The 26,579-nt window shown below is 30.7% G+C and overlaps 1 protein-coding gene across 1 annotated transcript; it reads right to left on the reverse strand.

The window, feature by feature from the left end:
• Positions 1-792: 792 nt before the first annotated feature.
• On the reverse strand, positions 793-3,021 carry LOC108488608 (MATH domain and coiled-coil domain-containing protein At3g58270-like). The gene is made up of 4 exons (XM_017792895.2): positions 2,585-3,021; positions 2,339-2,496; positions 1,669-1,955; positions 793-1,591 (listed from the first exon to the last, which is right to left on the reverse strand). Exons 1-4 carry the CDS (start codon positions 2,770-2,772, stop codon positions 920-922), a joined length of 1,305 nt encoding a protein of 434 aa, XP_017648384.1. The 5' UTR covers positions 2,773-3,021; the 3' UTR covers positions 793-919.
• Between the last annotated feature and the right edge of the window lie 23,558 nt (positions 3,022-26,579).

Raw genomic sequence — 26,579 nt, forward strand, 5'->3', positions numbered from 1 at the left:
AAATTATTAGATTAAACTAACAGTTGTCATGTGTTACCATTTAGTTGGTCCGTCAATTTATTTTAACAATTAATATGGCCAATGATAAAAATCGTTAAGGGCTTAGTTAATTAATTCAGTTAACGACAAAAACTTAATTAGATGCGAATTTAATACAATAATTTTCTTAACATATAAATCTTTTTTTCTGTCACTACTCAATCAAATCTCTAAGGTTTACACAATTTTCAATTTATCCCAAATAAATAATAAAAAATTGATTTTGGGCCGAACTTCATTAATAATTCAAAATTGGGCCTTGGACTAGACCAATCTTAAAATAATTGGGCATTTTTAAACAAAACGGTTTAAAATAGACAAAACTAATCAATATCTTACATCTTTAGCCAAAACTCATTTAAACATAATTAAGATTTAGAACCCCATATATGGTCAAAGAGTGTTCACCGTTTCGGTATGACCTGAATTCAAGCAGCACTAGTTGCATTTATTGTTCGAGCTTTACCTTATTATTGTAATTCACAAAAAAAAAAATACAATTAAAAATTTTAAAACAAACCATTCAACAATCTATATCTCAAGCTACCTAACTATTACCATATTTTATTTTAATATTATCAACATTTAATATTTTAATCATTCCTCTATTAAATTATTAACAAGAACTAAATTGTTTCATTTAGTTTTACAAAGATTAAAATAATCCTATAGTACAAGGAACTCCTGGATATTTTGGGTTGTAATAGATAATATTCTACCCTTGCAAGTATGATTAGTTAAAGAGAAGGATAATTTAGAAAATAATTAATTTAGAGAAAATATTTTAAACACAATATTAGACAAAAGCAAAACCAATTACACAAATTAAGATGCATATCTACCTCAAAATACCAATCCTATAATATTCCTTCAACAATTTTTAAATCTTTCCGTTAATGGAAGAGATGAAATCTTTGATTCTTCCCCATTCAGCCTCAACACTCTTCTCTTCTTCCTCACCAACCCTGGCAGTGGCCTCATACACTGCCCATTCCTTTCCCAATGCATCCAACTTCATTTTTATTTCCTTGCAACTTTTGTATATCCCATTTCGTTCAGCCAACATCTTCTCCCTTTTCTTTTGTGCTTCTACAACTTCCTCATGGAGGGCAGCAAGTATTTGATCCACCTGTTTCACCTCTGTTTCGACCTCCTTATATCTGATAAGGCTACTCTCCAAACTACGAGTCATCGTCCGCTTGATAGATTCCTTTGCAGTAAGTTGATTCTTATCCTGCACTGCTTTCGCTGCTCGGTTAGTTAGTTCTTTCAATCTTTCCTCCAAGCCCAACAACTCATTCATTTGCTTAATTGTAAGGGTGGTGGAGGAACCATCAAAACTAGCTAGGATCATGAATGCCTGCTTAAGTGGACAAAACTTCCCTGAATCGTTAAGATCAACTGGGGTCATATTCAAGGCTTCATTTATTTTAGCCAGTGCTTCCTTTGCTTCTTCTTTAGAATAAACAATTCTAGAGTTTGAAAGCTCGGACTCTAAGCTAGTGAAGAATGTGTTCATATCTGCCTCAGCAGGCTGTTCAAGTTCAATGGCCTGAAATGGCGGAAAAGCAATCATAGTGATACATACATAAAATGCATTATTATTGACAACTAATTTGATTGACTTACCAGAGTTGGTGAAGGATTAATGATTTCTACTGGTTTGGTGGTTGTAGTTTTCTGGTTGCCTATGGCTGCCTTAACACAATCACCTTCCTTGGTCTTACGTTTATCCAAATCAGTTTTGACTATAAATTCATGTGAAATCATATCTACAGTCCTACCAGTGAAAACGTAGGCTTCAATCAAGCATGCATCATTGAGGAGATAGCCTCTTTTAGGGTTGTGTAATTCAGTAAGAGGTAATAAATTGAAGCCCCAAGAAGGGCCGATCGCGTTGAACTCTTTCTTAGAGGCTGCCAAAAGCGAGAGTGTGCATCATCACCAAAAACTTGCGTAAACAAGGTAATGACATATTCTAAGAAAAAAAAGAGCATAGATAACATATTTGACATCTGGTCTTCGACTGTTTTAACCATGCCAAAACCTCAAACAAGCTGAGCTATTGGCGAACAATGGGAGATGATACGAAACCCATGACCATTATGAATTCTAAGTTTCCCTTGTAACCCCCCCCCCCCCGGGGCCGAAACTTCTTCTAGTGGCTCTGTTCCAATTTTTATCGTCATTAAAACAACATAAGAGGTGTTGGTTCTAGTCTATCTTTTCTATTTCTATGTATGTATATGGAATGCTCAAGCATTCACCACTGAGCGAGAGAGGGCCCAGGTGAGCATACCTAGTGTTTTGGAATTTTCACGATCGAATTGGTCGATGACTGCAAATCCGTAATGGGCATATCTAGTCCATCCGGAAGCCAAAGTTGCAGAATCTGCAACAACTAAATAAATTGACAAAAAATCCTCATTGTTGCCCTCTGGGTAGATACGAAGTTGCCTGCCAAATAAGTTTGCAATTCCAAGTCATGCATGGGAGTTAAAAAGCAAATTAAAACATAACCAAAAAGAAAGAAAATCAACGTTACCATTTGCTGCCATCAACAGTGAAATTTTCAGAGCAGAGCTTTTTAGCTTTAATACTGGAGAAGTTCTCAATCCTCCATGTGACCTTCGTTACTTGTCCATTAAGACCCATAGACTTACTAGTACTACCAACATCACTCAAAACTTCAATCTTCCATGTCACCTTCGTAATTAGTCCATTAACATCCATAGGCTTAGACTTGCTATCCACTACACCCAAAATTTCAGTTAAAAAAAACAGGGCTTTAGACAATGGAGGGTTTACGATTAAAAAATATAAGCTATAGAAGATGATATCTGGACAACGTCGAGAGGAAGACTCAAGGTTTCCTTTCCTAGAGAGCGACGCTCCTCCTCCTTTGATTATTCACAAGTCAAGTCTTTTCGTTTCCCATAAAGTCAGTTAAAGACCTTATTGCTTAAGCTACTTAGCCTTTAAGCAGTTAAATTTTATTATTAGCCTCTATATTATTATTAAATTACTAATTTAGTACCTCTACTTTAGTTTTAAATTTTATACTTTTTCAAATTTTAAAAAATTCTAGAGTTAATAATCTCGTTAATTTTATTAAGTTAAATTATTTCATTTTCAAATTTTCTTCAACAGTTTTTTAAAATATTTCCTTTAATGGAGGAGGTGAAATCCTTGATTCTTCTCCATTCAAATTAATAATCTTTTTCAGCTTTTTTTTTTTCAAAATCAATCTAAAAAAAATAATTAATTACGAAAATGATATATTTTTTTACAGTAAAAGTTGATGTCGTCAACCTTACTGACGGCACGACCATTCATCATTACTCGATGATTGTCACTTATACCATTATATTTGATAGTATCGATATGCATTTTTTAAAATATATTTTAAATATGTAAGTAGGGGTGAGTAAAACTCGATTCGGCTCAAAAAAATAAAAAAATTTAAATTTCGAGCTAAACGAATCGAGTTATTCTAGTTATTCGACTCAACTTGAATTTTTTTGAATTTCAAGTTCGAATCGAGTTGAGTTTTCAAATTCAAATAATTCGAATTATTCGAATATGAAACTATAATATTTTACATTTTTACCCCAAATTCCCAAACCTTTTTATTTTTTCCTCAAAACTTTTACTCCCCTCCCATCCCAACCCCCTATCTCCCCAAAATCTATTTCCCACCAAAATTTTACTCTCCTATTTATTTTTCCTCAAAATTTTACTCCAAAAAACCCTCAAAACTTTTTATTTTCCTCCAAAATTTTTGTTCCCTCCCACTTTTCACTAAAACTTTTACTCCTTTCCCATCCCATTCCCATCCACCCCAAACCCATCTCCCCCCGATTTTTTAAATGTTTTCTCTCCAAAATTTTACCCCTTATTTACTTTCCCACAAATTTTTATTTTTAAAAACTTTTTTATTTTTCTCCTAAACTTTTATTTCTTACTCTTTACTCCTAAATAAAAAATCAAAATTATTAAAAAAAAAATCCCTAAACATAAATTGTAATAATTTTATTTATATTTACTATTTATATTATTAAATTAAATTCACGTTTATATTATTTATAATATTAAATTATTTAGTCATACTGAATATTTATATTAAAATTGAATTATATTAAATTTAATATTTATTAAAAAGAGAGAACGAGTACTTTGTTTTTTAAATCAAGTTTGATCGAAGTGTGTTAAAGAAAAAAAATATATAGGGTTTTTTTTTGCCGCTGCTCTGCTCTGGTTGGCGGCACCATTTTAATGTTTTATTATAATTCAAATTCCTAGTTACATACTGTCAGAAAAAACAAACCTTTTAGTTGGATTAGCTTGATTGGAAGTTGTGAGAAACTGTAGAGAAGTGCAAAACCAATTACACAAATTAAGATGCATATCTACATCAAAACACCAATCCTATAAAATTCCTTTAACAGTTTTAAATCTTTCCGTTAATGGAAGAGATGAAATCTTTGATTCTTCCCCATTTAGCCTCAACACTCTTCTCTTCTTCCTCACCAACCTTGGCAGTGGCTTTATACTCTTCCCATTCCTTTCCCAATCCATCCAACTTCATTTTCATTTCCTTGCAACTTCTGTATATCCCATTTCTTTCATCCAACATCTTCTCCCTTTTCTTTTGTGCTTCTTCAACTTCCTCATGGAGGGTAGCAAGTTTTTGATCCACCTGTTTTACCTCTACTTCAACTTTCTCATTTGGTTCTAGTTCATCATTTCTATTTCGATGTACGCATGTATGTCGAAAGCTCAAGCATTCCCCAGTGGGACAGAGCCCCAGGTGAACATACAAAATAAATGCAAAACAGAAGAAGAGGAAGCAATAGCCAATGTTTTCCTAAAGCTTTGACAAATGACAAGTAACAGAGTAAATAACAAAAAGAGTTTAAATACACAATTGGTTCACGCAGTCGCTCTTAAGAGCTAGCATTCAACATATCAGTGACCCTTACCCTATTCCTATGCTATGGCTATCTTATATAGGTTCTTTAAACCCATTAAATAAGAACAAGAATAAAATATTGATCCCTTGTTTGAACTACAAAATTGTGATTGCTGCAACAATATACCTTTTGTAATGGAAGTTCCACGATCAAGTTGATCGATAACCCCGAATCCGACTTGGGCATATTTACTCTATCTGTAAGGCAAAGTAGCTGAATCTGCAACATCTAAATAAATTGACAAATGATCCACATTGTTCCCCTTGGGGAAGATAAGAATTCGACTGCCAAATAAGTTTGTTAATCTGAGTCATGGGGAGATAAAAAAATGGAAATAAAAGCATAAAGCAACAACAACAAGAAGAAAATCAAAGTTTACCATTTGTAGCCATCAACAGTAAAAACTTACAGAGTAGAGCTTTTTGACTTCAAGACTGGAGAAATTCTGAATCCTCCATGTGAACTTATTTGTTTTTTACATTAATATCCATAGATTGAAATTTACTATCCACTGCACTCAAAATCTTAAACATTACAAAACATACATAATAATAGAAGAAAGGATTATAAGTAGAAGCTATATACCTGCCATTATGAGAGAATGTGATAATGCTCTAGAATAACGTATTTTTATGTATTAATCATGTGTTTATTCTGAGCTTGATCCTACTAATTTGAGCTATTTATGTCTTTTTATCTTTTAGGGACCGATTTGGAGGCAAAAGCAAAATTAAGTGCCAAAAGTGAAAATTTGGAGACGTAATGGGCTGATATGCGACACAGAAAAAAGATTGTGCCAAAAGTGCAAGCATGGGAGACACAAGGACTAAAAACGCAAAAAGAAGAGATTTTCTTTTATAAGACTCCATTTTATTTATATTAGGATAATTAATATTAAGATACTTATTAGGAATATTTAAATTTAGGATTTTATTTTAATTATCTTTAATTATCTTTAATTAAATGTATTTATCTTTTTAGAATTTAAGTTCAATTAGACTATCTCCCTAGCACTATAAATAGGGGGTGAAGTGACTCGATTTGGTGTTCATATTTTTTTGTAAACACTCTCCCCCTGAAAGTCTAGGCTTTTGTTTCTTCATATTTTCTTTCAATAAAATTCTCTTTTCCATTTTTATATTTATTTTCTTTTCCACCATTATCATGAGCCATTAAACCCTATCTAGCCGAAAGTTGTCAATATTCCCCAAAAAGGGTTCTTGAGGCCTAGAATCCGTACTTAGCCTTCTCGCCAAGTATTCATCATTTCTCCGCACTACGGGCTGACGCTTCCGTCCATGACCCTTAAGAAGTAAGCTTTTCAGCATATGAAAAGGCAGACGCTTTGTATGTTTTGGAAGGATTGCACAGTCAGTTCGTTAACTTACTGCGTCAAAGGTTGGCGAGCCAAAGAGACAAAATGGCGTGGGATTCGCCATTGAGAAGCGTTGATCTAGCATAGATTACTAGCTAGAGTCAAGTTCCCTAAAAATTGTAAGTCTAATTCTTGGAGCTGGTGGTCGTAGGCGTCCTCTTCCACTATAACTGGCTTACTTGAGTTGAGAAGGGTTACTTAAAAGCCAAGGATTGAAACCAAGGCGGAACGAGACAACCAGAGGTTGGAATTTTGCCACATAAGAAACTTTCTCTTTTCCCAACTCTATTTATTTTTCCTCATTTCAATTTCTGCAATTTATTTAATTTCGCAATTTTAATTCACTTTAAATTTTGTTTTTATTTTTCCATATTCTTAATTCTATTTTTTTTATTTTTCAGCAACACAGGTTTTCTTGGCCAAGAAATTGTCCAGGATTTCAAGAAACGAGTATTCGTACAATCTGGTCCCTGAGGATTCGACCCTACTTCCCCTTTACTGTTATTTTTACTATTTTACAGAGAATAGGATATTTTTGGTGCTTTCAACGACGCATCAGAATGTGGTGCTAAAAGATCCTACCTGCACTGCAGAAACGTGGATATAAAGATTTAGGGTTCCTTACCATTCCAAGATGATTACATGTGGCAACTTTTAGTTTAATCTAATATTTTCTCCTTAAAAATCATAAAAAATAAAAAAATATTAAAAATGATATAAACTTATAAATATTATAAAAATATAATAAAAAAATAAAAAATATATTTAAAATATTTAAAATAAAAATATATTAGAATTTTTTAAAAAATATTTAAAATATTAAAATTGATATAAACTTATAAAATTATAAAAAATTCGTAAAAAATTGAACTAGACCAATTAGCCTAAAATCGATTTGAGAAAAGCCATTAGATTGATTCACCTGAGAACCAGACAATTGAATCGATAAGCATATGCTAGGATGAAATATTGTCGAATTAGATAAGCCACTGATTTTGCAGTTCAACTAATAAAACATGCCAATAATTATAATACAACACAAAACAATATATATGTTATGAAACCATAACTAATATAGAAACAAAAAAACACAACACAAAGAAATAATGAAAAGTAACACAAATGTGATTTTAATATAAAGTCTTGCACAAAACACCATTACTACATAGAGTTTCTAAATCTTTCCTTTAATAGAAGAGATGAAATCTTTCATTCTTCCTCATTCAGCCTCAACAATATTCCTTTCCTCCTCAGCAACCTTGGCCTTCACCTCATACTTTGCCCATTGCTTTTCCAATGCTTCCAACTCCATTTTCATTTCCTTGCAACTTTTAAATATCTCCTTTTGTTCGCCCAACATATTCTCCCTTTTCTTTTGTGCTTCTTCAACTTGTACACGGAGGATAGAAAGTTTTTTATCTACCTGTTTCACCTAGGGGCGAAGCCAGAACAAATTTTTACGAGGGGTCGAATGAAAATTTAATTTTTTACAGTTTATATCTTTATAATTTTTAAAGGATTAAATCAAATTTTTATAATTTTAGGGGGGCCAAAGTACAATTTTACCTTTACTAATTTAAAATTTTAAAAAAATTTCAAGGGCCTAAATATAAATTTTCCATTTTAGGGGGGGCCAGGACCACTGCAAACCCCCCTTGTATCCGCCTCTGGTTTCACCTCTGATTCGACCTTCTTATATCTGATTCGATTTGATCAAATACTCATCCCTGTTAACATGTCAAGTTACTATTTCAGCATATCACTCATAAAATAATTTTAATGAATCTTTTTTAAGTTATTATTGAAATTTCAAAATTAGAAAAATATAAAAATTAAAATTGATTAAATTAAAAAACAATGACTAAACCAAAAAAAAATTGATCTCAAAACTCTCTAAAAGCCATTATTTTCCCTCAATCTACAAACCCTAATCCCATTCCAACTACTCTTAAATTTTGCTACAATTCAATTATAAGGTAAGTGTTTATTTTGCAAATATAAATTGTCATGCATATAGCTACAATATGGATAACTTAGATTTGACGGTGTTAAAAAGTAACTCTCTTCAATTTTATGTATATTGTTTGTTTTTCTACATAACATATCTATACTATTTATGCAATAAGTACATACATATTTACAATTTAATCTATGTATTTTAAATATGTTTTATATCAAATTTGAATCAACATTTAATACCTAAATTGATAGCTAAACTAAAGGACTTGATTAATACGTACGAATATTTTGAAGATTCAGTTAAAATATTTTAAAGTTAGGGGCCAATTTAAAATTTAAACGATAAATTAGGAACATTTGGTGCAATTGACCCAAGTATAAACAATAAATTATGCATGCATTACTATAACATATAATGAATAGGAGTCAATTGAGTCTTAACTTAATTGATTGATATCGACATTGTTACTAATGCAGGAGGATGTCAGTTCAAGTGCGCTAAAACGCATTATACTCCTATTTAGGGGTCGGGGAGAGCTATGGGCAGTTTCAGACACTGTATAAAAAAGAACTTAAATTATAGGAACCTTTAATGAGATTAATGTTAATATATATTTATATATACAATGAATGGGCCAGTATTAGATACCACATGACTACACCAATAAATAATACCATATATATACCTACATATCATTTATATAAAATATATAAAGTCTTGTTTAGAACACCAATACTTAAATCTTAACTTTAATAAAAGAGATGAAATTTTTTATTCTTCCCCATTCAGCTACAATAGCCTTCTTTTCTTCCTTACCAACAGTGGCAGTGGCCTCGTACTCTGCCAATTCCTTTCCTAATGCATCCAACTCTATTTTCATTTCCTTGCAACTTCTGTATATCCCCTTTCCTTTAGTCAACATCTTCTCTCTTTTTTTTTTTTTTTGTACTTTTTCAACTTCTTCATGGACGATAGCAAGTTTTTGATCCACCTGTTTCACCTCTGTTTCAACCTCCTTATATCTGATTAGGCTACCATCCAAATTACAAGTCATCGTCCGCTTGATAGTTGCATTCGCAGTAAGTTGATCCTTGTCCTATACTGCTTTCACTTCTCGATTAGCTAGTTCTTTCAATCTTTCCTCCAAGCCCAACAACTCATTCTTTTGCTCAATTGTAAGGGTGGTGGAGGAACAATCAAAACTAGCTAGGATCACGAATGCCTGTTTAAGTGGAGAAAACTTCTCTTGTAACACCTTAAACCCATCCTAGACGTCCAGACCAAGTCGATAGAGTTATATCATCGATATTAAAATACCACATTTATAATGTAATAAAAACTAAACCATTCATCACATAATATCCATCACAATAATTATCTAAGTATTTAATCTTCCCAAACATCATATTATCATAGAATATTGAAACTCTTAACAATAATATTTAAAAGAAAGATAAAAACTTGACCGAGCTCTCGCAGCGCCGACCCGTTCAAGTTTGAGAACCACCTGAAATCTAATCAGTAAATAAATGAGTTGTGAACTCAGTGCATGAAAGATGTTCATTCAATTAAAATACATTTGAAAGAGAATTCTATAATCCCAAGATTCGATTAAGCAACAAAAGCCATTTCAGTTCAGATTTAGAACAAATCAGTTATATAAGCAGAAGCAGTTTCATTTACAGAACATATTATATTCATATCCAGTTGTTCCTACCCCCAGCCGTTACACACCATCTTTAGTCATCCCAACACACCGTTAAGGGCGTTAAATGCCCAACCAACCCTATATACCATAGACTGTCTGTTTGACACGTTTACAAAGACGCAACTTAGCTGCTAGTTCAAAAATGCGACAAAGCGCTATATTAATATTTACATGCATCGTGGCTTAGCCACTAATTTAGAACAAGTTACTTCCTTTTTCACAATATCCCAACCCATGCAAATGTAGAATACAAGTATCCACAACATGTGTTTAGTCATTCACATTCATTTCACAAATAGATAATACAGTTTAGTATCAAAAATAGTTATCACAGTACACATACAGTTATGTTATTTATATGTTAATCACAGAGCATTAGAGAGTCCTCGTATAACCAATTTCAGATCATTCATACATTGGGGAGGTCAATATTAGTGTTGGGCAACACTCAAGGCCTCAAAATAGAATTTAGACCCTATTTATATGCCACACAGCCTAGACATAAACCCATATCCTTGCCTGTGTGGCTTACATGGCTTGGACACACGCCCATGTCTCTGCCAGTGTGGTTCTAAAACATAAGCAGTGAGTTATATGGTCCAGACACACACCCGTGTCCTTACCCGTGTGCCTTACACGGCTTGGGCACACGCCCATAACCTTGGCCATGTGGTCTTAAGTCACAAACAGTGAGTTACACAACCTAGACACACGCCTGTGTCTGTTGCATGTGTGAACCCTGCACTAACATGGCCACACACGGCCTGGACACAAGCCCATGTGGCTCCAAATCGATGAACAATGAGTTACAAGACCACCTACACAGCTTGAGACACAACCGTGTAGCTCACACAGTCTAGGCACACGACCATGTCCCTAGCCGTGTGGCGTCAACAACCATATTTTTCGGTGATTGAAATTCACATAAATTGAGGTTTTCAGTACGCACTGCAGAGATTTCGAAGTAACAACAACTCAAAGGATTCTCGAAGCCTAAAACAACCATTTAGATACACAATTCAACCATTTAATCAACAAAATTTACCAATTACACACATAATGCCTATGTTGAAGGTTTCAACACGAAAGCTTCAACTGTCCCAAACTTACCAAAACTTTAGTGACAATCACGGAACATGTCATTTGCTATTCCTTACTGCCAATATTCCCTTTTATTAAGGAAAAAAGGATTGTTTATCAGAAATTCTCACAACTCACAAAACACCCAATTCAAAACAAGTTATGGAAATTAAGGAAAATTGTGAAAATGCATAAATTGACAATTACTTACTCGATAGCCTTTCGACCAATGACTAACAGCAAAATTCAATTAATCATGTATCCCTCATGACCTCAATTAGCAAAAATAAAAGAAACGAAAAAAAAAGTATCGAAGAAGAAAAGGAAAAACTAAAGAAGGAAAAAGAACTAACGTTAATTAAAATTTTAACTTCCAAGCAGCTCTCTAGCATTTGGAAAAAAATATTCCTTATCAATCTCTCACGGATTTGAACTCGGGACAAGACAGAATATAAATGCTTAACTAGTGAACCAGCAGGCTCATTCTTGACACAAGTTTACACAGAATTGCACTTAACTATGTGATGCACGGATAAGAGTTGAATTTTAAAAGTAATAAAACTTTTAACGGTGCAACTCGTACTCCAAACCTTAAACATAATAGCAAAATACAGAACCACAGATATGAAGATTAATTACTGCAGATTCTCACAATTAACTTCTTGAAAATTTTGGGGCGTTACATCCCTGAATCTTTAAGATAATTAGAGGTTATGTTCAAGGCTTCGTTTATTTTAGCCAGTGCTGTAACGCCCCAAAATTTTAATTTCGGCTTTTGATAAATTTGACATAAAATATGTATCTACTTCAATGGTTAAGTGTTCTGGGTGTGTATGGGAGGTTCAACCACTTAGCCTTTAAGCTATCCTTTTTTTTTTCTTTTACTATTTTTAAATTAATAAAATGTTACGTAAATATAATTTTATATTTATTTTTAAAAAATAAAAAAAATTGAAGGCAAATTCTATTAACTGGGTCACTCAAGTATTAATGTATTTCTCGTTTGGTCATCTAACTTCAAAACTTTTCAATTTTATCACTAAAATTATCAATGTTGAATTTTTTTTTTACTTATATGTCAAAAAAGCTCTTAATAAAATGCAAACAAATCAATTAAGCCTATCTATTAAATTCAAAACCAATTAAGCCCCCTTTGTTAAATAAAATAATCCATTAAGCCCCTCCCTGAATGATTTTTGTCATTGATTATGTTGACCATTAAAATAAATTGACGGACCAATCAGATGGTGCCGTGTAATAACTTTTAGTTTAATATAATATTTTTTCCTTAAAAATCATAAAAAATTATAAATTAAAATAAAAAATTAAAATTGATATAAACTTTTTAAAATTATAAATATTATAAATACTATAAAAATATTAAAAAAATTATAAAATTAACAAAACTTATTTAAAATATTTAAAATAAAAAATGTAACACCCCAAACCCGACCCAGACGTTATGGCCGAATCTGGAAGGTTACGTAAAATGTTTATAAATCTGACTTTTGATTTGTGAAAACATTGTGTATCTTTGCTAACTAAAAACCCATTTTATATGAAAACATTTTTCATACTTAAATAGTTAAAAATCGTTAGTTGTTTACATTTTAAAATAAATCGAATAATTTGCAATGGAAGTTTTTAAGACGTTACATTTTAGTAAAATCGAGTTTATTTTCTTAAAACCAATTAACCATAGAAACAGAGTCATTTTTTGAAAAATCGTTTTATCGAATGTCATGCTAAAATCCAAATTAAAAGTCCAAATCCAAAAATAAACTCAAATGTCCAGAGTGTCCAAAATTACAAAACTCCCAAAACGAAATTTCAAATAAGCAAATTTATGTAAATAAAGTTTTACGGAATTGTGGAAATATCTGAGCTCCCGTCACACCGACCCGCCTAAGTGTAAAGGTTACCTGAAAGTAATAGATAAACAGAGAGTGAGTTTTATAACTCAGTGTGTAACTTAACAAAAATAGAATCACATATATAATACATAACAGAACATGTATTGATGAATGTCTCATGCAGAACTAGAGCCATATGCAAATCACAATCCTATCATCATCTGCTACACACTATCTTCGACAATCCCAACACACCATGTGGGTATAAAACATCTACCTAGCCCTACACACCACTTAGTATCCTTATGACACTTTCCAAAAAAATTGCAGCAGTGCTGGCAGTATAATGGCGAGTTAACGCCTCACACAGAACACTTCCTCCACATAATTTGTAACCCACCCCATAGCCAGATATAAACAGAATACTATAAATAATAGAAATAACAGATACCAAAATTTATATATTATACATGCTCGTATAACAGATGTTAAACATGTTTAAACATAACATATCATACATATCGCATCACATTATATGCATTTAGGCGTTATTTACGTCAAATTTCATACTAACGGATTAACAAATTTCATGCTTTAAGGCTTATATAAACACATACCGACCCCACGGAAGACCCATAGTCAATTGGGACGACATGTATGACCTTAGGGAAAATTTCTAAAATTTGAACCCATACGCTCGTGTGGCTCACACGGCTTGACACACGGCCCACACGACCTAAAATGGCCTAGACCGTGTGTCACACACAACATGTCACATGGCCGTGTGTCGCACATGGCCTACCACGTGTGGCGTTAATATGCTCCAATTTCGGCTTTCGCCGTTTGCTGTTTTTTCAAATTTCTCGTTACACACCTCGTTTGATTTTAACGCAAATACCACCATGAGTCCTCCAAATCCTATGACATCATTCAAAAGATTAATTCTTAGTAACGATTCGCGAATTACTAATCATAACCAACACCACTAATAGCATTAACCCTTGACAAACCAATTAAACTTTCTAATGCTCGTTCCCTTACCGAGACAGATACGGCAGTCCAATCAACACTACACAGGGGAAGGCAAGTTTTGTCCTTCTTGATTAACACCTATCCATGAAAGATCACAAAAATTCAACCCCCACACCAAACTAACGAATTCACCATTAAACAAAAGCCTTTACAAGAATCTAAAGAAATACACACTTACAACTATTCGGATATTCAAATCGCAAGAAAGGAGAAAAAGACCCCCACCCCCCACAAGGCAAGAGCACAATCGAAAGTATTATGAGTCCCAAAATCACAACAAATTGAAGAAGTAGCAAAGAACGAAAGGAAAAAAAGAACAAAAGAAAAAGAAGATGGAACTGAACGTGAAAACAAAGTGAAAATCTATTAACACAATAAAATCAAAAAAATAAAAATAAGATAAAATCAACTCCCAACTAACAGATTTGCTTCCACAATTTCACTCTAACCCAACTACCTCTTGACAGGCCACAAACAATCATTAACAAAAAGATAATACCCTCCCTCATACATCAAGTCTCAAACTCCTACATCATTTATTCACTATAACAAATATTTACTCATGAAATAAATTCACGAACCAAAACTTAATACTTTTGGAATGTTACAAAAAAATATATTAGAATTATTTTTTAAAAAAAATTAAAAATATTAAAATTGATATAAACTTATAAAAATCATAAAAACTTGACCAATTAGTCCGAAATCGGCAAGTGTATCAGTTTGAGAAAAGCCATAAGATTGGTTGACTTGGGAACAGGACAATCAGTTCGATTTTTTATTTTTTAAATAATTTTTATTAAATCAAAATTTCATTATCTAACTATTAGCATGTGCTAAAATGAAATATTTTGTCCAAGGTTTTCATAACCAAACCGCTAGTCAAATCGATCAAGCCACTGGTTTTCTAGTTTGACTCATTCGTCTAGTTTAACTAAATAAACCACTAAAAATAAAAATATATATTAAAAAATTAGTTCAATCGTTTGGTTCTCAGGTCAACCGGTTTAATGACTTTATTCAGATTGATACCCTTGTCGATTATGATCTAATCGGTCCAATTGATTGATCTAGTCCAGTTTAAGTTATATATATATATATTATAATTTTTATAAATTTATATCAATTTTAATATTTCTAAAAATTTTATGATGTTTTATGATTTTTATAGTATTTCAATACATTTTATAAAACTTTAAATATGTTTTATTAATTTTATAATTTATTAGAATTTTATATATTTTATAACAATTTTCATATTTTATAATATTTAATAATATTTATATCTTTTGATAATTTTTCTGTTTTTTCATTTTTATACTTTTCTAATTTTTTAATAGTGTTATGAAAAATATTAGATTAAACCAATGACTGTCATGTGTCATTATCTAATTAATTCGTCAATTTATTTTAACAGTCAACGGATCAATGACTGAAATCTAGCTTAATTGATTGCTTTAGTTAACAACAAAAAGGTAAAATAGATGCCAATTTAATACAATAGCACCACAACTTGACAAAGCTCATTTAAACACAATTAAAATTTCTATAACATGAACCATTCAACAATCTAAATCCCAAGCTGGATATAAAAATATTTAAAATTGTATTTTCCAAAACCTTATAATTATTTTTAATAAGAAATGTTGTGGCTTTTTCCTACTAATATATTTAATAAAATATTATTAAAATAAATAAGACTATGAATGCCGTCATTTACCTTGTAAGAAATAGTTGATACTTTTTAAAGTATTTGATATAATTGCATTCTCGTGTACCCTTTAAAAATCTTCAAAAACCACACTAAAATGTGTATCCCATTGTTTTCTTACATTTCTTGCTTCGCAATGTTTCAATATCATTTCAAATAATTTTTGAATTTTCTGCTGCTTCTTTAAATGATAAATACCAAGTACCATTTACCGTTAAAAGCTCTTGAAATGGAGTTGGACCTCTAACATATAATTCAACAATAATCTAAGGTAGAATCTTTCACCTTCTTTTTTATTAACACTATTTATACGACCAATATCTTCTGTGTGATAATTTCTCATCCTCAAATTAACCCTTCCCATAGATTATTGTCTCAATGAATAATTAATTATAGGCGTGAATTTATCCTTTGTTACATTAAAAAAAAAAAGAGATTTAAAAATAATTCAACCTCAGACCCATTTGAATGTAGCAGATAATAGCAGGACTCGAGAATTGATGTGTATTCGAGTCATAGAAGCTAGTAATGGCTGATATGCTCATATTGGTAACGTTATTGTTGTAGTGATCAAAGAAGCAATACCAAATACACCTTTAGAAAGATTAGAAGTGATCAGAGCTGTAATTGTATATACTCGTAAAGAACTCAAATGCGACAACGGGATGATAATACGATATGATGACAATACTACCGTTGTCATTGATCAAGAAGGAAATTCAAAAGGAACTCGAATTTTTGGTGCGATCGCCCGGGAATTGAGACAATTAAATTTTACTAAAATAATTTTATTAGCTCCCGAGGTATTATAAGACGAAACCCAAGTATAGTTAAAGTATTTAAATGACATTCGTCTTTCTCTTATTCCATACATAATGCTTTGGAAACTATTTATACAAATATTACCTTGTTTTGTTATGTTTTGCACAGTTCTCTGAGAGCTTTGTTCTTGATATATGATCTTATCTCAAAACATGTTCTAGATTTTGATTTTTTGAATAGCACACAATTTATTTAGTGGAAGGTGTAACTATAAACTAACGACTCTTGGAGATATTTCATTTAGGTCAAACTCAAAATTCCTTCATGAGGAGAAACCTACCTTACATCTTGAAACCGTTTTATTTCATCAACAACATTTTCTCCATTATCTTGTGCGATGTAAACAATTTTATCACGTCTTAAATATATTTGTCAATAGACAAGGATTGTTTGGTACAACCCACTGATTGATTATTCACTCTTTTTTAAAATTTAATAACATGAACATGAGCTGCAAGTTTTTAAAAAGTTTATCTTTGAGATCTTGCGACTTTGCTCAAAATATTCTACATGTTAAATGTTGCCCCAAGAATCATCCTTTTCCAATCTAACTTCCTCTTATCTCCTTAACCATTACACTGTTAACAATATCAAGATATGATTTTTGATTGTTTATTTCTGGAATAATCAAGTCTTGCCATCTCAAGTTTTATATACATATCTACACTAAATTGCTGGAACAATCTTTTCATGAGTATGTGCGATCCTTCTCGTATTTACATTTTCTTGTTTCTCTGTATTACTCCCTAGATTAGCAAGAGAATAAAATAGATTATAATAATATTTAATAAAATAAATATAACGATGAATTTAACTTACCACATAAATATTTTTTTTGCTCAGCCTGTCACATAGATATTATACTAATATTAATATGTACGATTCTTCCAACAGACATTGACATTTGTTCGAAAAAAGATAATTACTAACATGACCTAATCTAGAGCGTCAACTTCTAAACAAATAAAGGCTATCATTTAATCTTACACGTTGGTTTGAATAAAAAAATAACCATTCGCCATATATATCTATATATATGTTTAATAATACATTCACGTTCTCTTTCAAAGATTTGTTTTGTAGAATTGAAAGATGATTTATATTGTACTATTGTATTTGTTCCCCTCCTTCCTCATATGAAACTTTGTTGATGTTTTGATTCCATCCAACTCCTCCTCCTAGAAACAATGGAGGATATTGCAATGGGTCATAGAATCCAAAGTAATATCTCGTTTAACTGAAACATTTAGATTACTTCATCCAACCCATATAGCAGCAATTTGGTCTACTTGCAATCTATTGTAAACTCGATTACCATTTGTTCAATATGTTGCTTCAAATCTTTGAATCTCTTCAGAACATGGGTTTAGGGCTTTCCTTCAAGAATTATCATTATCATTTTTACAATTTCTGCATTTAAGTTAGTTTCTTGTAGTTGTCTTGTGTAATATCCCAAATCTAACCTAGACATTACGGTCAGATTATAAAGGTTACATCATTACATAAAGACATTATTGAAGAGTTTACGTAAAAACTTAGTTTTATCTCCATAATATAAAGTTATTTAATTTATCAAAAATGTAGGTAATTAGAAGATCACGTGAGAGCAGCTTGACAAAAACCTTATTTTATTAATTTTATTAAAACAATCCTATAACTAAACCAGTAGAGTTGTAAAACATCATATCGGATTTTAAAAACTTTGTAGCGGAAAACACTTCAGAACCTTTGTTTTATAAAACTACATTGTCTTGTTTAATTATATCTGTAACACCCCTTAACCCTAAACTGTCGTCGGAATAGGATTATGAGGCATTACCAGACATAATAATCCTTAAATAAATAACAAACATCTATAGAATAATCATAAATTCATATAAATTTTTTTTACTAATTGACTTCATTCATTTTTTTCTTTTTTTTAATAAAAAAATTCAAAATAACTCCTTTATAAATGTCTAACCTTCCCTGCAATTTCAAAACGCAACCAAACCAATTCCAGTATTTCAACCAATGCATTTATATACTCAAATATACTTGAATCATATTTGACATATTAACTTAACAACTTAAGTAATGAAACCCTACTATCATTTTTAATTAGATCTTAAACTATTCAAACCATTTCAATTCAATATTAATGCTATAACAAGTTTTACTATTTTACTAATTTAATCATCAAAATACCAAATACCCTTCTTTACAACAAAAATTATATAACATACCAAAATAACCATTAAATTCCCTATGTACATGCCACTTTCACTTAAGGGAAGAAAACATCACCGAAATCTTTTTGCTGGAGTCGGGATTGTTTGGATGCTGGACCGGGACACTGGACTTCTATTAACCTGCACAGAGAAACAACCGTACGCTGAGTATTTCATACTCAGTGGTATTACCATAATTCAAATTATAATATCATTCATAAAATATAGATATTAAGCATGTAACAATTAATTTCTTAGATATTAATACATTCTTTATTTTTCATTATTTCACAATAATATTTCAATTTACTATTCATCAATTAATGCACATATCATATACTTGAATTTAAATCACTTTATGAGCATTTAATTCGTACATTTCACTTTTTTATCTCAAATTCAATCTCAACTCATAATTCAATTTCCTCTTTCTCATTTCAGTACTTTAATTTCTCGTTTCAATTATTTACCCTATTAACATAACTCGGACCTTGGCGGATATACAGATCCAACCAAACATACCAATATGGCACCCGGTGGCTCATTGGATAGTTCGAAGCAATAACTTGACACCCAGTGTCTTATCGGCCTAGCCGAAGTAAAATTGGTACCCAGTACCTCATCAAATCTATCCGAAGAAATATAGTGACACCCAGTGTCTCATCGACTCGAGGTCGAAGTATCCCTGAACTCTTCCAATCCTATGGCATGCCAACTATATCCGACTCAGTCCGATTAATTAATAGGGTATTCAGTTCACTTTCTCAGTTCACTTTCAATCAAATTCAAATCACCATTCATTTCTCAATCAACATACATTTCAAATAATCACATATTCCATAATTTAATTATTTAATTCAATTTGATTCAATTTGAATCACTTTCAATTTCACTCAATATTCATATTAATTTCAAATACTTACCTCAATTCTTATTTACCACACATGACAATTATAATTCAACAATCAATAATTATTAAATTTGAATTATAGTAATACACACCGTAATTCTCCCGTTTTAGTCCTCGATGACTTTCTCCTTTCCTTTCGATACCGATGCCTCGGGTTCTTTGTTGGCTACGAAAATATTAACAATTTCTATTATTAGTTGCAGCATTAATTATAATAAATAATTAAATTTCTAAACAATTCCTACCTTATTCCCAATTTAATCCTAACTAAACTTACTTATTTTCTTAATTTAATTCACTCTCCATTTCTATTCAAATTTTGTCCAAACTCAAACTTAACTATTAAATTTCCAGCATATTTTCCTAATTTCGAAATTTCTTCAATTTAGTCCCTACATCATAAAACTTATAGCTTCTTTTACAATTTAATCCCTTATTCAGTTCTAACTTAAAATTCATTCAATCTAATCCCTAATTCCATAATTTGTCCAACATAAACCCTACTTGAAAACCTATGAACTCTTGAAATATCAACTTAATTTCAATAAAACCTTGCTTTAAAGCTTCTAAAACTTCAAAATTAACTAAAAAGGACTTAATTGACTTACCAATCAAAGCTTCAAACTTCAAATCTCTAGTTTTTCCTTTTTCTTTTCTTTCCCTTTTTTCTTTCTCTTTTTCTCCCCTGTTTTCGAATGCTTTCTGTTTCTATTCTGTTTGTTTCTTTTTCTTTTATATTTTATTTACTTTATTTATTTATTTCGCATATATTATAATATGTTTATTTTAAATATCTATTAAGTATTTAATCAAATACATACAAATGTACACCATCAATACCATACACTTGTCATCATTTATTTTATTTTTCACACAAAAATCTAATAATTTAATTATTTAATTATCAATAATATAATTTAATCTAATTATCTATTACTTTTATATTAAGTAAACAAATTATTTTATAACAAGTGCACATGTATCAATTTATTACAAATTTACCAATGTTTTTATTACAATTGTCATTATTCAATTTGTTTATTGTATAAAATTATCATAATTTAATTATTTAATTAACAAATATCTTTATACTTAGATTATAAGTAATTTAAGTATTTAAATTACAAATGTACCAATATTTTTATTACCATACAATTGTCTACTATTTAATTTATTTAATAATAATACTAATAATAATAATATAAAACCATAACAATTAATAATTACAATAATCAATTATATAGTATATATAATCTAAATAGAATCTTAGATTTTAATATATTTATGCCGCCTCAACCATTACTTAATGGAATATTTGCAATTTTGGTCCTTTTTACTTTCTATTGCTTTAGAATTAAACTTTTACCTCTTATTCAATTTAGTCATTCACCTAATTAAAACCTAATGAGACACACCACTAAACTCATAAATATTTCTAATAATTATTTTCGAACTTATTTTAGTAAGACGGAGGCCCTATAACTCACTTTTCGGTTCCCGTGAATTTTGGGTCATTACAATATTGCCTTGATCAAAATTCTGGTTATAGACAGTATGCTTACTAAACAAATATCAAAATCAAAGGTAAAGCCCCAAAACAAATTTAAAAGTCCAGAAGTCTGTAAAGCCCAAAATTTAAAACCCAAAACATACGTAAACCAAAATTGTGTGAACCGAGCTCTAGGATCGCTGTCCAATCCTAGGTCTGAAGCTCACCTTAAATATATTAAACAAATGAGTGAGCTAGAAGCTAGTGTGTGACTTAACTCACATACAATTTTTTTTTACTATAACAAGCAAAATTGCAAATATCAAAATAAAGTTTTACTTATAGTGTTCACATATGCAAATAACATATCATAATGTCATATATCCAAAAACCTATATCAGATCAGAGTGCCATAATTTTAGAAACACACATATATCAGATCAAAATGTCATATCAGATCAGAACAAAATCTACCACCATCTGCTACACACCATCTCCAATCACACTAACTAGGACTACATGAGTCTATCCATCCAATCATATCGAAAAGTGGTGGTATGCCACTATTAAATATGCAGCTGTCCTGCCAGACAGATAATTTGTGATTAAACCGCCAAAATTGCAATGATACTGCTAGAAACACTTCCTCCATTATATCCAAACCCACCCCAAATGCACATGCATTAACATGCTAACATTCAATCATAACGAATTAGAAATATGACATGCTTATGTAAATTTCATTAACATAGATTATATCATATAGCCAACACAGAGTTTAGTAAACTGAGTCATGCTTATCATACAAAATCATGCTTTTGGAATTATCAAAACAAAGAACGTAAACGTATTTTTTGCGCACCTAACACATGGCATATGCAAACACATATTAAAAAATGTCACATTTCGAGTCCTATTTAAGCCAAACCAAATCCACAGAAAGTCTAATTATGAATTTTTGTGTCAAATGAGCCTAAATAAATTTTTTAAAAAAATGGGCCCACATGACCCAAAAGACCAGCCCGTGTGGCCCACACAGTCTACCTGTTCAGACCGTGTAATCACATATGGCCTGACACATGACCAACTACAGGCCCATATAGTGCACACGGCCTAATGAATTTCCCATGCAATCGCACACCCCCATGTGCTCCACACGGCAGACCACATGTTTGTCTGGTGCACACGGCCAACCACATTGCCATATGACGCAGTGCAGTTTCAAAAATTACCTCTATTTTTGAGTTTTCCTGAGTTATAAGTGATGTTTCATGTTAGAAACACACACTTGATGTTATTTCTAATAATCCACACAACAACACATTCTGAATCCTACATACAACGCCAAAATGCATCAATTAACAAACACGAATTAACATAACACTAAAATCAAAACTTGAATTCAACAATACAACTTAGCAAAATCAGTCCCTAAATTCATATACTAGCACTTACCTCGAAAAAAAGTAGTCAAATAAATAGCTAAGTCGTCGGTAAATCAAATATCTCACACACTTCACCTAGTTCAAGAGATCCCAAAATTGATAAGTTCGACACAAATCAAACCAAAACTTTTCATAACTTTCGTGAAATAAAAGAAAAAATATGAATTGCACCATAGCTAGAATTCGAAATCACTTAACCAAACGCAAACTTACCGCCCAAATACTCAGAATCCGCACAAATTTTTGGAGTCTTGAACAGTGATAAATATACAATAAATTAGTCGAAATTTTGAGAAAAGTCAGAAATTAAAAATTTAAAGAGTTCTGAGACATAAAAGATACATGCATAAGATATTTAGAAAAGTAAAAATATTAATATAATATATTTTTTTGGAACCGATTAAATTGATGGAAAGTATTGGGACAAGTGAGAAAATTGGGTGTTGAAGGATTAAATTAAATTGATGAAAAAGGAAGGACTAGAGGTGAAAATATACCAAAGGAAATAAGACACACAGGTGTTATTATAGAAAAAGTGAAAGGGTAAAATGGTAAAGGAATTGAAAAGATAATTATGAAAAAGTAATGGCTTAATTGTAATTAAGTAAAAAGTGCAAGATGGTAAATAACATAAAAAGATATTCTTTTGTATAGATAAATTGATGGAGAAGTCTAGAAAAATAGAGAAAGAAAAGGATAAAAAAAAAAAAACTATAAAAGCCATCAGCCATGGTACTTCACGTTAGCCACCATTTTCCCACCATTTTAATTTTAATTTTTCTTTCAATTTAGTCCCTCTCACCAAATACAAATCAATTAAGCTAGTTTTTCCTAAATTTCTTCATAATTTGTGAGTGAGATTAATGGAGAGAGATAATAGTTACATTAATTTCATGAGAAAAGCATTAATGGGAGTTTTGAAGGAGAGAGAAAATAAAGATTAGACTTGAATATAAATGTTGAGGTAAGAACTATCAACTTCTCTTGAAATACATGTTAGTTTTGATTAGAAAACATGAATTATGATATGTGAATATGATTTTTAATGTGAAAATATTGTGTATTTTGATATGGAAAAATGAAGAAAAAGTGAAGGAAGTTGATAAACAAATAGAGAAATAAAGCAAGGAAATGCACAATGGGAGAAGGAGGAGAAGAAAGTTGATTTCAAGGATAAAGTTGCAAGTACAACTAGAATCTTACTTGTTTTGATTATAAAGTTAATTGTTAGAACGAATATAATTTTAATATGATATTTAATTACAAATTTATATGTTGAATAAGTGAAGGATACGACTTGATAATGATTAAATATAATAAATAATGAATTGATTGTATTTATTAAGTAATATGTGATAAAGAAATTGAAAGAGATGTGAGAAAAGATTTAGAGTGCATAAAAAATATTAAATTGTAGAGGATGTAAAAGTTGATGTTTATGTAAGTAAATATGAAGAGAAATATGTGAAATAATGATATGTGAAATAATGTACATATGTTTGGTGAAAAAAAATGAAGGACAAGGATTAGTGTGTTAAAAACATAAAATAACATGAAAAGAAAATTAATAAAGATTAGTGATGAATTATGGAAATTATATTAATTGGTGAAACATGTTACATGTATTAAAAGATTTGTAAAAATTTTTGTGGATTTGATGCCTCAAGGACAAAATTTAGAAAGGAAAAAAATGAAAATGACATGTAAATGTGATAAGAAATTATGGTGGAAAATGGAAATTAAATAGAGAAACAAAATATGTTATACATGAAATTGAAAGAAAAGATATTGTTACATGAAATGTCATGATGAGGTCTAAATTGTAAAATAAGTAAAAGTGATAGGTGAAATGTATAATAAGAACTATTAGTGAAATTATATAAGATTATTAAATATTGAGACAAGTTACATATGTTAATGAAAAAGAAGACATAATTATCTGAAGTATTGTTATAAGGATTAAATGATAGAAAATGTAAAAGCATTATACGAGAGTGTAAAAGTGATATGTGTGCATGATATAAGTAGACGAGATTAAAACTATTGGGATATAGATGGCATGCCATTAAGGAAATTTTAGCACGCTTATCGTCTTGCTCTTTGGTGCTTATTGTTCTGTATATTGATGCTTATCGTTCTGCACTTCAGTGCCTACTGTTTTGCACTTCGATGCTCAGTGATTTGCACTTTGGTGCCTACTGTTCTATTAGTGCACTTTAGTGCACCTCTGTATCAGTTCCATATATCCTAAGTGTTCTGTTTAGTCTACTGGGCCTCTGAAAAAGGTACAAAACTATTTTAGTGATTATTGAATTATATAGATTATATGTGTTGAAAAGTTTTAAAATTGAGAAAAAAATATGGTTGAAATAAGTAAAGTAAATTATAAAGATTTTAACTAAATGGAGTAAACGAGAATTTAAAACAAATCATATGATTCTAGTATCATATAGATGATAATTAAATCAATATGTTTAGTTGGTGTTTAATGAGTAAATAATAATAAATGTGGACCTAATTGTAAGAATAAGTGAATTGATTGGTAAATTATGTATGATGAATACAAACAATTCATTTAAATGATCTTGTGTAGTAATAATAAATAAGTTATAATTTATAATATAGATTATGATCTAAATATTAGTTGTACTTACTATGCTAGCAATAGCTAAACACGTGTTTATATGCGTAGATTAAAAGTAGAGGAAAAGGAATTTTTTTTTGAAGATTGAAGGCACCTCATTTCATCACATCAGTGGATCCGAGAAAGGGGTAAAGTATTAATTTCTGTTGTTACAGTAAATGACATGTACCTAGGTGTGTGTATTAAGGCTAAATATGATGAGACTTAAATGCGAGACTTGATGTTTGTTTAATTTATATGAAATAATTTAAATGTTAATTAAGTAATATAAGTAAATCAAAATTTTAAAATACTTAATTACGATTTATATTTGAATTAAATTGGCTTAAAATTTGAGATGTGAACAAGGGTTAAACTAGGTAAACTTTAGGAATTAATTTAGCAATTATCCCTTGAATTTCAAATTTAAACATGGTCTCTGAAATCCATACAGCCACATTCTCTGCTTTTCATAATGGCCCTTCTTTCACTTTAGTATATTGTTCTAAATGTAAGAATGGTTGAAATTTTTTATTTCGACTTATCTCGAACATCAATAATCAATTTACTGGAACAACGAAACTAATATGTACAAATTATGTTATTTTTTTTATTTAGATATTATTATTAGAGTTTTTGAAATCCAATGTAACACTTCTATACTTGATCCAGTCAGATTGGGTATAGGGGTGTTACAGAAAGGAAAATGGGTGAAACCAAAAGAAAATAGAAAGAGAAGAAAGACAAAAATCAAAGAAAGTTTTCTTAATAGTCAATTATGTGAAAAACAAAAATGGAAGAATAGAAAGAGACATAAAAGAATGCCACAAGTGAGGAGAGTGGGAGAGAGACGGTTGAGGGGAGTAGAATTAGGAGAAAATCTCTCCATTTTGTTTTTTTTTAAACTACCCATTAACTCCCATAAATTATCCACCTCTGATTTTTCTTTAAAATTTAAAACAAAATTATTTCTAGTAACACACGTAGGGATTCGAACACAAAACCACAAGACCAAAGAATAAGCTAAAAACTTACCACTAAACCAATAGACTTATTCTTATTATTAAATGAGCAAAATAATTTTTAAGTCAGATATTCAAAATGTAACACCCTGGTTAATTTATTTTTGTTTCTATAAATTCAATTATAAATGTGTATCTGCTTCAGTGGTTCAACATTTTGAGTGTGTGTGAGGTCTTGGGTTCAAGTCTCACTCTTTGGGAAATTCTATTATTTTTTATCCTAGCCTTATCTTTGGTGGGTTAGGTTATATTTTATCTTTAGTAAACTCATATTAGAATGAGTTTGTTGGTTCGAGTGTTAAAGTGTTTGTAACGCCCCAATTTTCG

The sequence above is a fragment of the Gossypium arboreum genome, chromosome 10, assembly GCF_025698485.1.
Source record: "Gossypium arboreum isolate Shixiya-1 chromosome 10, ASM2569848v2, whole genome shotgun sequence".
In the NCBI taxonomy this organism is placed as follows: Eukaryota; Viridiplantae; Streptophyta; class Magnoliopsida; order Malvales; family Malvaceae; genus Gossypium; species Gossypium arboreum.

Bases quoted from the DNA above. Each gene is read 5' to 3' on its own strand.
- LOC108488608 (XM_017792895.2), bottom strand. From the start codon at position 2,772: ATGGATGTTAATGGACTAATTACGAAGGTGACATGGAAGATTGAAGTT. The intron at 1,956-2,338 runs GTATGCTCACCT...CGCTTTTGGCAG, and splicing joins TGAAAATTCCAAAACACTAG to CCTCTAAGAAAGAGTTCAAC. The intron at 1,592-1,668 runs GTAAGTCAATCA...CCGCCATTTCAG, and splicing joins TTAATCCTTCACCAACTCTG to GCCATTGAACTTGAACAGCC.